Source organism: Ascaphus truei, chromosome 2 (genome assembly GCF_040206685.1).
Source record: "Ascaphus truei isolate aAscTru1 chromosome 2, aAscTru1.hap1, whole genome shotgun sequence".
NCBI lineage: Eukaryota > Metazoa > Chordata > Amphibia > Anura > Ascaphidae > Ascaphus > Ascaphus truei.
In genome coordinates this window covers 195,386,171-195,401,939 of record NC_134484.1, presented here as the reverse complement: position 1 = coordinate 195,401,939, position 15,769 = coordinate 195,386,171, and the positions used below count along the sequence as shown (strand labels likewise).

The window sequence follows — 15,769 nt, the reverse complement described above, 5'->3', positions numbered from 1 at the left end:
ATCCCCCAGGGGACAGTCAGCCCCGCAGTGGCCGCCACTACCCTGCTCCCCTCGCCGGCATGTCTTCACAGTGCGCGGCCAAGCAGCTTTGCAGACTGCTTCTTCCCCCCAGCCCGCGGCGGCATGAAGCTAGCTGGCGGGGAGGCGGCAGGGTAGGTGGGAGTCACGTGGTGAGGGGCCGAGTCCCCCCCCCACCCCCCCCGCACGCCAACCGGGCTGCCAGCAGTGGGGACCTCCCGCCCGGGGCAGCGATCGGTGGATCGAGGGGGAAGGGGACAGGAGCAGGGGACAGGAGGAGGGGAAGGGGACAGGAGCAGGGGACAGGCGGAGGGGAAGGGGACAGGAGCACGGGAAAGGGGACAGGAGGAGGGGAAGGGGATAGGAGCAGGGGACAGGAGGAGGGGAAGGGGACAGGAGCAGGGGAATGGAGGAGGGGAAGGGGACAGGAGCAGGGGAATGGAGGAGGGGGAAGGGGACAGGAGCAGGGGACGGGGACAAGAGGAGGGGACAGGAGAGCTGCCGCGGTGGGGAGTAGGGAGCCATGTAGGGAGCCATGTAGGGACCCATGTAGGGACCAGGGAAATTTCAGCGCGAACGGGGGAAATTTAAAAAAAAAACACGTGTGCTGCTTGGGCCAATGTTTACATATATACACATACATATATATATAGTGTGTGCGTGCGTGTGTATATATTAAATTAATGCTTTGGATGAACCATCAAAGTAATTGATATTTGACCTATAACCATGCCCTCTCAGATTCTAATGTATTCATTTATAAGACAAATTACCCAAATGTAGACTGTGCCTCTTCCTAGCTATTGATGTGCTTCTTTTTCCAAATGAAAAAAAAACAAAAAAAACAATCCCTTGGATTTTCACTGCCTAATTTGTTGTTGTTGTCATTTCTTAGGATGGCAGGAGGTATTGTAGGTTTAAGGATGTATAGTAGACATGGAAATTTTAAGTAAATAATATGTCTCCTTTTGCATGAAGTGGACATCTATAATCTCCTCTTTTCCCATAACTTTACCGAAATTAAACTAAAAGAAAGTTGCTAAATACAAAGGAAGAAACTTCTGCTATCTTAAAATATTATATTTAGTGGAAACAAAAGAGCGGTCCATGCTGCGAGTCTCTGATTGGCTCAAAGGCAGCAAGCTGCTCAGTGACCACATTAGAAGACAGTGAATGTCCTCTATTTATATACTTAAAAGTTTCTACATTTAGGACCACTGTGATCTTCCACTAGAATATAACCTTGCCGAAATGTCAACTTCTAAATACCGAAATTGGCAGTTTGGGACCACAAAATGGAAAGGTACTGATTTTAAACAGCGAGTCTCGATTGAAATCTATGAGACTGTTGATGCTAAAAATCAGTGAGTAGACAGGTCTGCCCTGGTTCAGACCACCGCCAGGAAACGTGCTATCAATTGTGGGGTTGCTGATATAATTGGCTGTTTTTTTTTCCTGCTCTGCATTTTGTTGTGCTAAAACATTTCAGTTGTGATTCAGAACTGCTTATAAGAAGGCGATCGTTTTTATACGCCATGCCAAGAAGTTTTTTCTTAATGTCTTTTCCATTTTGCTACCCTGTTAGGGAAGGCACCGTTTACCCATTAATCATAGGTTTCCATTTCAGCAACATCTCATGATCTCTTCTACACTGAGCATTCGGGGTCTGTCAAGCAATTTGTGTATGCAGAACTTCCGTTTCCATGGCTAAGCTATAAAACATTTAACTTCTGAAAACCACATCTTTGCACTGCTGTATGTCGACACAATAGCTGTTTGTATTGCACCTTGCCATGGGAACTATTTTAATTGCTCTACGGAACATGCAATTAATTAACAGAACTCTTCTTATATGAGGTCAGAAGGTGAAGGAGCTGAATTGTTACAAAACAATGAATACGGTGTTACTTTTTAATACTTGATAGGCCCTTATAACATTCATAGAAACTAGCGTAAAAACAATGGTTTGGAGGCTCACTATTTTGGGAAGACTGTTGACCGTTTTTTGACCATAGAGTGAACAAATGTCCGGGTACCTGAGTGCCAGGTTTGTTTGGCAAAAGTAAAATAAGAATGTAACCCTCCCTGCCCGGCTTGTAGGGAGATTACATCGGTGTGGTGTGTATGGTTACTCCACAGTTCTCTTTCCTGAGGCCCTCTGTGGCATGCCATTTTCCCTTTCCTGTAACATTTATGACTGCATTCCTTCTTTTGGGGATCCTTACTTAAAGGGTATTGTCCCTATTTACAACATAATAAACAGGGGGGTCTGGTCTGTGCTATCACTTTGTAAACATTACGTATCTACTCTCCCCAAGGATTCTCTTCCCTTGTCCTTCTGGAACCTAACCTTCTCGAACTATCCCCTCCCCATATATACTCTATGTCAAGCATGTCAAACTCAAAGACTAACACGGGCCAAATAAACAAGGTTTAAGTTTAGGTGGGCCGCAAAAAAACAAAAACATCAATTTTCATAGAAACGTAGGTTTATTTAGAAAAGTGCAGTATAAAAAAAAAGAACAAGAACAACGATAAAATTAATGTTTTCTTCCTCTTGGCATCTCTGACTCTCTCTCTGGCTGACTCTCTCTCTCTCTCTGACTGACTCTCTCTCTCTCTCTCTGACTGACTCTCTCTCTCTCTCTCTCTCTGACTGACTCTCTCTCTCTCTCTCTCTCTCTGACTGACTCTCTCTCTGACTGACTGACTCTCTTTCTCTGACTGACTCTCTCTCTCTCTCTGACTGACTCTCTGTGACTGACTCTCTCTCTCTGACTGACTCTCTGACTCTCTCTCTGACTCTGACTGACTCTCTGACTGACTCTCTCTCTCTCTGACTGACTCTCTCTCTCTTTCTCTGACTGACTCTCTCTTTCTCTCTCTGACTGACTCTCTCTCTCTCTGACTGACTCTCTCTCTCTCTCTCTGACTGACTCTCTCTCTCTCTGACTGGCACTCTCTTTCTCTGACTGACACTCTCTCTCTCTGACTGGCACTCTCTCTCTGACTGACACTCTCTCTCTCTGACTGACACTCTCTCTCTCTGACTGACACTCTCTCTCTCTGACTGACACTCTCTCTCTCTCTGACTGACACTCTCTCTCTCTCTGACTGACACTCTCTCTCTCTCTGACTGACTCTCTCTCTCTCTCTCTGACTGACACTCTCTCTCTCTTTGACTGACTCTCTCTCTCTCTCTGACTGACTCTCTCTCTGTCTGACTCTCTCTGACTGACTCTCTCTCACTGACTGACTCTCGCTCTCTCTCTGACTGACTCTGTCTCTTACTGACTCTCTCTCTCTCTCTGACTGACTCTCTCTCTCTGTCTGACTCCCTCTCACACAGATACACACACACAGATACACACACACACACACACACATACACACACACACACACACGCACACACACGCACACACATACACACAGATACACACACACACAGATACACACACAAACACATACATACACAGATACACACACACAGAGATACACACACACACACACAGAGATGCACACAGATACACACACACACACATACACACACACAGATGAGCAGTGGAGAGCAGAGGCAGCGATGGATGTGAGTGACTGGGGGGAGGGGGGACGACGAAAGGCATGCGATCCGTGCAGGACAGGCAAATGTACAACTAACTCCTCCCCTCCCCCAGCACCCCTCCTACCCCAGCACCCCCCCTACCTTCTCCTATCACCCGGGGCAGAAGGGGGCAGAGCCACCAGCAGGCAGAGGAGCCAGAAGCGGTAAGGCAGACACACACACTCACCGTGTGCTCTGCACAAAGCGGAAGCCCCGCCCCCGGCTTCCTCTCTGCCTGCAGCCAATCCCCTGCAGCCCGGCCGGCATGAAGGAGGGATAATGAAGGAGGGATAATGAAGGAGGGATAATGAAGGAGGGATAATGGGGAGGGGATAATGAAGGAGGGATAATGGGGAGGGGATAATGGGGAGGGGATAATGAAGGAGGGATAATCGCGGCGCCCCTCTAGGCAAGCCACGGCGCACAGATTGGGAACCACTGGGCTGGGCCGCAAATGTGTTCGTTGTGGGCCGCATGCGGCCCGCGGGCCGCGAGTTTGACATGCTTGCTCTACGTGATATCATGACAATATACAGGATAGTGCCCGGTACACACTAACCATACTAGTAACCCTTTAGAGTGGTGGTTACAATAAAATATGATTGTATCCATGAAGCAGAACAAACAACTACAGAACGTTTATTTATTTATTTGGGAGGGGGGGGGATATTTGGCAGTAGCAGAAATTTAAACATTAATTAATGTTCCTGGTTAATAAAAACTTGCATTTCTCCAAATAATCTAATTTTGATTCTTCCATTTTCTACTGTGCATCAAGGTGTCTGATCCTTTTCTGGAGTTTGGGAGAGATTGTATAATAACAATAACAGTATTATTAGTATATCTATCCTTGAAGTCACAAACTATATCAAGTGTTGGTAAATTCATTAGTTCTGCAACAGACATGTGACATTTTTGTAAGCTATGTCTACTGAAAGATTGTGGTATTAATGCATAAATGTAATCTGTCTGTACAGGCATCAGATGCTCGAACGGTTAACTGAGAAAATAGACAGTTTTGTGAAAACATAGAAAATTTTAAGCACCAACAATTACAGACGTGTTAACTATGTTAGTTCTTAATAACTAACACAAGTCAGAGACCTTATTGGGTTAAATAACACAGTAAAGCATTATGAAATAAATATAGTTTTAGTGAACATTAAAAAGAGCTGACTTAAATAGACACGAGTCCAGTTTTGAGCCATCTGTTGTTCATTATTAAAACCAATTCATATCACTTCCACTTTCTGAAATGAATTGGAAAGAGTTGGGAAAAGTATCCCTTTTTCTGGGAAATTCTGTTTATGCCGTAAGATTTATAGAAAAAAAAAGGGGGAAAGGAATGTAGAGAAAAGCGCCACCAGAGCACCTACAGCAACGCAGCCAGAAAACCTCTGTGGATTTTTTTAATATAAGAGCAGATATCCAAAGGGGTATATAGGAATATAAATATATCCCACTGCTATTTTGTATATTATATTGTTTTTATTTCCCTGTTTGCCTTAACATATAGTTGCGTTATGATGATGTGTCTTGCAATATACACTCTTTATTGATACACCATCAGTCTTCTTGTTTTCTTTTGGAGTGCTGGGCACCGCAGGCGTGTTGCATAGTTTGTTTAGGAGAGATTTGGGGTCTTTCCACTTGTTCCCGTGCACCAATTACATTTAAGTAGTCCATACAGTCCATGAACGGTAGTGCTGCCTTCACCACATACGTTCTGCTATTTGTATAGACAATGTGAAGTATATCAAAAATGATATGAAAAAAATATCAAATATGAACCGTGTCATTGCATAGTAATAAAACACCTGTGTATTAAGTCCAAGGTATTTGCAGTCCATTAAAACATGGACAGATAAATCGTTCAATATAACTTTGGTGCTCTTTCAATAAAGAGTCACACACCCAGTGGGTGCTGTTTCACTGTAGATCCGAACCAAATACACCCAGAAAACAAAAAGAAGCACAAAGCTCCCATTGAGTAATAAAGTTTAATATACATAAAGGATAAGTAGCACACTTGCAGGACACCTATACCAATGCATGACAGCAGATCAAGATGACTTTATGGTGATATACTGCATTCCACCAGCATCTTTACATGACCAGGTCCCGATCCACATGTTGTCCCTTGCGAGATCCTCTGAACATTCCAACAATCCTAACTAGCTTTACGGTTCTCTTATCAATTCATCAGGGGATACTTGCCATTACGCTCTTGGTTTCCTTATAAACCCTGCAATAACCATGATAACTGCAAACTCATCTGCATCCCACCTCCCTTAGGATATATTACTTGTGGTTTGGCATACTTTTGTGTCAACACATGTGAAATGTCCTCAGATTACAAGGAGGGAACTAAAAAGAAAAAAGCATATAATAATGATAATCCAATGAAGTATATGCATGCTAAAGCTTTGTGGAGTTAGTGCAGTAAATGGTGGAAGACCGATATGAAAAATACATACATGACCTAGGGCAAGTCACTTTATCTCCCTGTGCCTCAGGCACCAAAAACATAGATTGTAAACTCATCTGGGCAGGGATTGAGTCTTTAAAAAAATACTATGTGCTGAGTACCGTGTACTATACTGTAATTGTGAAGCTCTCGGAGTCCCATTGGTAGAAAAGCGCAATATGAAATAAATTTATGAAATAAAGTTAAAATAAATCTGACTAATAAATAATGAATCCTAACAAACATGCACCCTATAGGTAATTTATTAAAACAAATATTACGTTGACCAACTCTATAGGGTTAAAACGTCTTGTGTAAAAGGGAATACAAAATATATATTTAAATGTGTCTTAATGATAAAACATTTGTTTTCTGTATGTTATTTGAGGGGTTTTAGCAATATTTTATATATATATATATATATATATATTTATATATATACACACACACACACACACACACACACACACACACACACACACACACACACACACACACACACACTAGCTGATATACCTGGCGTTGCCCGGGATGTAATGTTCTCGCTCCCCCTCCCTCTCAACTCCCGCCCACTCTCTTCCCCCCCTCTTCACAGCTCTGTTCCCCCCCCCCGTTCTGAGCTGCGCCCCCCCCCCAGTTCCCAGCTCCGATTCCCCCCCCTTCAATGCTTCGTTTCCCCCCTCCACCCCCTGTTTACAGCTCCGTTTCTCTGTCAGTCAGTGAGTGTGTGTCAGTCAGTGAGTGTGTGTCAGTCAGTCAGTGTGTCAGTCAGTGTGTGTCAGGCCTCGGGCATGGTCAGCGCTTATGCGCTGACCCGTGCTGAGGCGTGCTGCTGCTTGAAACTGAGCCCCTGCAGCCGCAATGAGCGGCTTTAGCAGGGGCTCGCGTGTGTCTCACAGAGTTTTGAAATTTGGCGCTCGCCGGAGCGCAGAGCCGGTCACGTGAGCGGTTCGCCCAATGAGGGCGAACCAGCTCCGTGACGTCACTGGCCGCCCCCGTCCCGCCCCCTGACGGTGTGCTCAGCGCGCCTCAGCACTGTTTGGGGCACTATGTCCCAGGCCTCAGTCAGTCAGTCAGTGGGTGTCAGTCAGTCAGTGAGTGTGTGTCTCAGACAGTGAGTGTGTCTCAGACAGTGAGTGTGTCTCAGACAGTGAGTGTGTGTCAGTCAGTCAGTATGTATTTATGTGTGGGCTTCCCCCCTCTCTCTCCTGACTCCCTTCCCCCCCTCTCTCCTGACTCTTTCCTCCCCCCCCCCCTGCTGACTGGCGGTGTCGCGCTAGTGTCGGCGGCGGGTGGGCAGGTGAGGCGCTGCTGAGAGAGGGTGGGGGGTGGTGGGGCAGAGGCGACTGGCGGCGGCAGTGGTTGCCCCCCCCGCACGGAGCTGTGTCGGCAGTGGGTGGGGAGTTGAGGCGCTGCTGAGAAACCGTGTGGTGGGGCAGAGGCGGCTGTCCGCGGAAGTGGTGTTGTCCTTCGCCCCCGCGAGGAGCTGTGTCGGCGGTGGGTGGGGAGGTGAGGCGCTGCTGACAGACGGTGGGGGGTGGTGGCTGTGGTGTGTGTGTGTGTGTGTGTGTGTGTGTTTGCGGGTGTGAGGTGAGGGCGGTGTGAGCGGAGGAGGCTGCTCACGGTGTGCGGTGATGGTCAGAGGCGCATGCGGTCACGGTGTGAGGAGGCTGTGAGTGTGCGTGTGTGTCTCTTCTCCCTGCCTTGCTCCTCCCTGCCTGGCCCTCAGGCCAATGAGCTGTCGAGCACAGATACACACACAAACATTATTTCAGTCATATATATATAATATATATAGCAAATGGAAATATTATTGTATGTTCATTTGCATGTCTTAGACTAGGTCTGCAACCCTGTCTTTCACCATTATCGCCCAGCACACACCTCTTCCACTGCAGCAAGGGATTCTGGAAAATGACATGCAAATGAGCACACAGTACATACAGTAATATTTCCATTTGCTATATGCTTTACTGTGGAGGGTTTTTGTCACTTTTTTTACCCACCATAACCTTAATAAGTGTGATGTATGTATATATATATATATATATATATATATATATATATATATATATATATAGTGTTCGACAAATCACCCAAAAATCTACTCGCCCAACCAAAAAAATCTACCCGCCACCTAGTCCCGCCCCCAACCCTAGTCCCACCCCCAACCCTAGTCCCACCCCCAACCCTAGTCCCGCTCCCAATATATATATATATTATATAAAACAAAAAGAAGACAGCGCGGCTCCTATAGTATAATACTGTATATATAATAATTTATTGAATGGTGCTGCTAGATTATGGACACTCAGAATGAATAAAAAAATAGTAAGCAGTGAATATAGATGTCTCGGCATATCACCCGTTACTCCATTTCATGCGCCGATCCACGTGTAGCTAATCTGGTAGCCTCCGTCGCGGATGCCAGGAACGTGCGCGCGCACTAGGTCTCTTCCTGGTTTCAGAGTCTCGCGATAGTTATTTACCGGGTGATGTCATAGGATCCGGACACAGTGTTTTTTTACCATCACCTTAGGTGCTTTTTTGCAAGTGCTATTTGTTTAGATCCATGTATTCCCTAATGTTGCTTATCAGGGGTTTGATGATTTTTGGTGGTGCAAACATGTCTTCATCACCTATGAGTGCTGTTTCTATAGTCCGTGGCAGTTATTATGACTATTGGCATTAATCTAATGGTCGCACATGCGCAGTTGGCTGCAGGAGGTGCGTGTCCCTTTAAGGAACAGACTCTTTAGTTATTTATTTATTTTACACCCCTCGGCGGTTCGCGCACGCGCAGTTGGTTCCGTTTTTTGCAGCCTCTTTATTCCTCGCTTACCTGATCCTTTTGGATGGCTGCATTATATATGTGAGTGTTTCCTAACATGCATAGATGTATTTCCTAAGTGTGCTAGCATTTAAATAGTAAAATAATGGCTGTTTTATGTACTTTGAGAGTTCGAAACCTTGCGCAAACGCAGTTGGTTTTTAATGGAGATTTCCTTGCGTTCCATTAACCATAGATGCGTGTCAGATACACGCAGGTACTCCAGAGCTGCAGCAACCGCTGAGTTGCTGACAGGTACACAAGGGGTTAAACAACATGGATGGGAGGAGTGATTAAGTTCATTATTTCTTCCACCTGTACACTTAATGGGTTTTTAGGTATATATGTGTGTTCGTTCTCACTCTGTAAATCACATCACCTTGATAAAGGTCCCGTTTGTGGACCGAAACGTTGGAATGATGTCTTGTTGATTCAATACAATATTTTGACTACCATTTGGAATGCTGCCTCTGATATTTCATCTTGATGCGGTATCGTATTGCCTACATTATTTTATAGGATTTGCACCCAGTATTTTGTTGATCCAGACGGAGTGCTTGTGGTTCTTTCAAACTGCTATATATATATACACACACCTCTATACTAGGGGTGCGGAAAGAGGTGCGAGATTTTGTGGGAGGGGCGCGGCACTTACAGAAGCCCCACGCTCTTCCCCAAAGCATTTAAATTAAATGCTGGGACACCGCGCAACACCTCTATAAGTTCCCTTACCTTGTGTCCGACGGCTTTGGGCGACGCATCACAGGGTTGCGTGACGTTGCCATGGCAAAGCGACGTCATTTGACGCTGCAGGCAAGGTGAGGCGGCGCAAGCGGGGGGCGGGCGCAGGGGAAAGAGTTTTTGCACCCCTGCTCTATACAACTACCTTCTATTCTCATTTTGTTTTTGTGTCTTCTTCCTTTAATAATAGCATGTTCTTGAATAGCGCTGCTAGTTTATTACGCTTTACAGAGACATTTTGCAGGCACAGGTCCCTGTCACGGTAGCTTATGACAAGATATAATGAACACCAAATATCTGGGTTGAACTGAACGAGGCTTAGATATAATAAAATATATTTATTCCTTGAAAAGGTGAACACAGCAATATAGTACAATTAACAGACAAGAAGATAACACTTACTTAGGGTTGGGGGATGGAGAAGTATCAGCTAGCAATTCTCCAGCAATCCGGTGACATCCCAGGTGGAATCAGAAGAAGAACTAAAAACTGTAGGGTTGACACAGTTTATATACCTGTGTAACCCTATTCTTAACATTGAATACAGACTATTGGTGAACAATTAACTGTATCCAATCCCTAACGTGGAGACACAGATTAACCCATGCCCCCCAGCTAATTAGCCCATGTGTACTGGGACTCTATGGGTAGCCCCATAATTAAATCAGGGGCGACGACCAGTTTACCCAATGAAGTATCTGCATTGTTTGTAGGTGGAGACATAGCACTTACAAACCACTCCAGTTTGATGATTCTCCACCCTCAGGTAACAATTAGAGTGGCAGAGTCTGTTGATTAGTACTTGGTCTGTTGATTAGTACTTAGTGTAAACAATCCGGTCAGTTAACTTTTGATCACAGTGCTTAGGCTCAATCAGCCGGCTGCCCTTCATGACCTATTAGCATAGCAGATGGTCTGCATTTTCAGAGCAGATCCAAAAAAAACATACATATATACTTTAATATCTACACATATTAATAAGTTCCATTCTGGTTGGCTCAGTGGGTCGAAATTTGCCAGTTCTTAATGCCTACAGTGACTCCACACATTGGCCAAATATCAACTCTCTGCGACCTCCATAACTGGAGATACAGAAATGCAATTTAAAACATTAAAATACAGGATTATAATGAAACATGGGAACAGGGGAACATACATTTTTCATGACATGACAAGGTGTAAACCACATTCCTGGACCGCAGGACCCCTTGCCTCCCTGGTGAGGTCAGGGGGTGGCCATATGGGGTGCAACCCCTTTAATACCGGGCCAACCCCTCTCTCCCTCTACAGTCCCTGCCCCGTGGAGCTTACAATCTATGTTTTTGGTGCCTGAGGCACCGGGAGATAAAGTGAGTTGCCCAAGGTCACAAGGAGCCGAAATCAGGAATTGAACCAGGCTCCCCTGCTTCAAACTCTCAGTGCCAGTCAGTGTCGTTACTCACTGAGCCACTCCCTCTCTTAAGGTTCATTTCCTGTGTTAACAGAAAAACATAACACATTCAGGAGTGCGCTCGTTTTCAGATGAATGTGCAGCAGTTTGTTCCCTGGCAAATTCCTAATACCTGCACCATTTATGCTTTCTCCTAAATTATTTAAGAAATGTGGCTGTGTGGATGTTGCCTGGGTAAGCCTTTTGGAATCAGTGTGAGTCTGATGTGTATTCTGTTCTTTCCATTTGTTATGTATTCTTGTAGGGGAGAAACCTTTTAAGTGTGAGCTGTGCTCTTACGCCTCGATCGATTCTAGCTCCCTGCGCCGACACATCAGGACTCACACCAGTGAGAAGCCCTATAAGTGCCAACGCTGTTCTTACAGCTGGTAAGTATACAATTCTCTCGTCTTTTACAGAAAAAATTGTAACAACACTTTTAGCAGAGCAGTGCCATGTAGCATCACATACTGTAATAGAATATATTGAAATCCCTCCGTATTATAGCATATGCTCTACCATTTGAATGTTTATTTCAAGATTTAAAATAAGTTTATAAGCTTTGCTAATTTAAACTTGAAAGCATAACGCGGCGCTTCAAAACAATCGCATTGATGCTATCGCGTGCGCTTATAGTGGATGCGACGGAGCAACGGCGCAACCAAGGATTTTATTTTGCAGAGATGGTCACCCCATGTGACTGCCTATAAGCCAATCACATAGCCCCTCTGCCTTCCCCCTTGCTGACGTTACTCCCCTTGTAGCCAGCGACGTCTCCAAACCTGATTGCAACTTTCGCAATGGCTACGGGTGATGTCATCGGTCGCGTCGCCGGCACTATAAGCGCGCCTAAATGTGAAAAGTTTAACCCTCTCAGCACCAACATGTCTGTTGCATAGATGACATGGCCTCACCACTCCCCTGAACAAGCAATGGGTTATTATTGCTATTATATCCACCGGCATACTGGCTCTTGCGGTGTACCCCGACTGTCATCAGTGAACATGAAGGGTTAATAACAAATATTAGAACATATGTAACCCATATGCTGCATGTTATTACATAGTAGATATAAACATTTCAAACTGAGGAAAGACTATAGCAAATTGTCCAAAATTGCAGTGATCAGGGCTGAGATAATAAGTAGATTGTAGATTATCTCAATAGTAGCCATTTTTAATTGGCCCCTAGAAATCTAGTGATTGATTCCACAATGATGGGCAAAAGCTCTATTAGTCGTATATGGCTAATAGCACTTTTGCCCATTCAAAATAAATCAATAGCCAGCCACCCTATAGTAAATAAAAGTTGTACTTACCCCTGCCAGGATGGGGTGGCGTTATTATCGGCAAGTTAAAATGTCCTGGTCACGTGGGCTGTGACGCGCGTCATTTAAACTTGCAGGAGATACCGGGACCCGATGCCGAGGCCTGTACCTCGGGAAGCAGGGGGTCCCCGGACCTCAAATGAATGCGGGTCAGGCTCGGAGCACCCCTGCTTCAATACTATATTAATACTGTAAAATTAAAATATAAACGGCGTGATCGCCTGTAAGAGCTGTGCAGGGGAGTCTGGAAGTGAACATCAAAAAGACCTGGCTCAAATAGGCGCATGAGAATCCAATTATGAGTCAATCCCGTTAGAGAGATGCAGCTTCTCTCTGCACAGCTCTTCCAGACTGGAGGGAAATCGCACGAGCATATCTCTTGAAAAGCAAATTCTTACTGTTGCGGTATGTCATTTTTGTTCCAAGCGATATATCTTACTGAATACCGTTTTTTTACAAAAATTCATACTGTTCGGTAGGAACATGCAAACACGTTCGATGTTTCAGTGTTAACATCGAAGATACCTAATAGGCCCCTAAGGGTTGATTCTATACACGCTTATTCCAGTCAATAGACATTGAGGTAGCATAGAACAATATGACACAAGGCTAGAATGGCACACAAGGTTGTTGTTTTTTAATCTGAGTAACTTTCTCTTTATCACCCTCTTATTTATCACACTCTTTATTCACGTATTTGTTTCTTGGTGCTGTGATTCTTTAAGATGTCCATCGTCATTATTTGCTAAAAATGTATTTGATAATTTATCCCTGATAACTACAACTTTCAGGCTGTTGAAGATCTTTACAGCACCTGACAATCAAGACATTTATTGCACCTTCTGTTACATTTGTTATAATGCTTTCCACATTGTTGTGCCTAACGTCTAAAGTGTTTTAAACATAGCTTTAATTACAAAGCAGTTGTATGGCAGAGAATGTTACATTTTCACGGAACTGCAAAATCCTGCTGCATGGAACCGTGATTTTAAAATGTAAATGTATGGAAGTAGGGGAAAGATGGGATATTATTAAGACTTCAATAAAAAATAGACAGCTTAAAGCAACCGTGAACTATTTCCAGAGATAGAACAGTGAACCCATCTGTCCTCTAAAGGTGGCAGGGGAATGGAGAAGGTGTAAGCATTAAACAGCCTTTGAGCAAAGTGGAGTGGATTCATCTGAAAGTACTTTGGAAAGATACAGAAAAAACATTAAACATTGGGTAATAAGATGTAGCAGACGTTACTGTGCCTGTTAACACGTCAACATTGCACAAATAACACGTGAAATGATGCGTGTTAAGGAAATGACGTGTGCATTGCCATTTGTTTCAGTGGAACTGCGTCAAATCTTGTGTAGAATATTGCGACAGCTTTGACGTGTGGCGTTGCGTTGAGAGGTGCAATAATGTCTGCTACATCTGTAGGACGTTTATGGGGGGTACATTACATAAATGTTCATGGATCTTTCAGGCGTGGTTGTTGTTCATTGTGACAGCAGGTTTTTTTTTAATGGCAGTATTCAGAAGAAGAGTCTTGATCTCCACATACGTCGCCACCACACCGGGGAGATGTTCAGCTGCAGCGTTTGTGAGTATTCCTCCCCAGACAAGCAGCTACTACAGAAGCATATAAAGAAGTATCACGTCACAGAGGAATCTGCACTGACCAGCACACTGCTCCCCAGCAGCTGACAAATGGGCGATTTCGATATTTTGTATTGATATGAAAAATATGATAGATTTTTAACTTGATGGATGATAAGTAAATATGCAGACAGGACTGAGGCTCCTTATTAATTTACTTGCCAGGGCTGTTTCAGTGAAGTCCTGACATAAGGTAATCAGAGGATTCCAAATTCTGACAAAAAAGACACTACCATTTGTTCGCAATACTGACCAGCAAAAATGTAACTGCTTTAGATGGAGAATCACAGACCAACCAATGAAAGTCTCCATGTGAAAAGACAAAGTGATTCAGTGTGACATAATTGCACATACATTAGACAAAACATTAGTGACTTTGTCATATAAATCACTTTTTCTAATGAGATATTGGTTGCGTTGTGTGTAACTTTCCAAATTATTTTAATGGTCATAAAGCAGGCAGTCCAGGTTTTACATATTTTATCTAATTATTTTTTTTTATTGCTGGTATAATTGGCCTCATTTCAAATGAAAAAGTGATAGACCTTGCATATGGTATCACTTTAGATGAGGCCTGTCAAGTCTCACTCACATAAGGGTTGTTCTTCAGAATTCTGTATCACTCACAGCCTTGGTGGACTCAGATTTCAATAAAGTATTTGATAATTTCTATAAAAAAATTGACATTTTGGTCCATAATACCCTAATCTTTCTAATGTGTGCTTGAACCTTTAAAGCAAAGCTAAATCTGTTGAAACATTATAATCTGGAGTCATGTGGTCATTTTAGATAAAAGGTTAACACCTCAACGACCTTAACGTGGACAAGAAGTTACCCATGTGTTTTTGTGTCTAACTTTTACAAACCCAGTGTTATAGAATCAATCCATGCAGCCTAATAACTTATGTATTTATTCTTTACATATTTTAAATAGGGGACAGTATTAGTCTGCCACAGGTAGTTGTTGGCAACCAGTTATTGACTGTAACCAATGAGATCCGCTTTATAAATTGGTTTTCTTGCAGGAAGCTGTATTGTGGCCAAATTGATTAAGGGCAAATGGCCACTTTAACAAAAAAAAGTAAAAAATGTTCTAGAGAGCCAAGGGATTTCCCGGAGTAAGTCCGCTCTTGTCCCAATCCAAGAAACAACTTTGTTTTAATGCGCCACCAAAGAGGGAGCCGTTTTTACGTAAATGCTGCTTTAAAACGTGTGTAAATGAGGTTACAGGATCGTTAAAGCATAAGTCTGATTTTTTTATTTATAATTTTTTTTTCTTCAAGAGATCTCTTCTCGTCATTTACAGGGGTGTTTTTATGTTTAAAAGCTGATACTCTGTTTAGATATATTAAGTGTATATTAAGTGCCTGGGACCTCTCCCCAGAGCCCAGTACAGTTAAAGATGACTAAAATCATGATATTAAACAGAAAGAATGGTGTTCCGCGCTGGTGCTGTTTTTAAATGTTTATGTACTTTGTTGCTAAATCTTTTGCTGTTGCCTGCCAGGGAGGACTCCACAACCTCCTATAGAAAGGTGAACTCTCATAGAGAGACTCACAAAAACAAGAAGAAAAGATAGACAGGAAGGTGCCCCGAGTAGCAAGGATATTTAATGGATAAAAACCCACAAGGGGTTAACGATAACACTTAAAACCAATGTTCAAGGCAAAATGAATAAAAACCACACCATACAAAATATATCATAC

General features: G+C 43.6%; 1 protein-coding gene across 1 annotated transcript in view; it reads left to right on the top strand.

Annotated features, from left to right (window-relative positions):
* LOC142488178 (uncharacterized) overlaps positions 1-14,761 on the top strand; it is a 47,668-nt gene extending 32,907 nt beyond the window's left edge. The window contains exons 5-6 of the mRNA XM_075588551.1: positions 11,342-11,476; positions 13,936-14,761. Of these exons, the coding sequence (XP_075444666.1) occupies positions 11,342-11,476; positions 13,936-14,110 (310 nt within the window). The 3' untranslated portion in view covers positions 14,111-14,761. The remainder of the gene's footprint in view (positions 1-11,341; positions 11,477-13,935) is intronic.
* Positions 14,762-15,769: the final 1,008 nt, after the last annotated feature.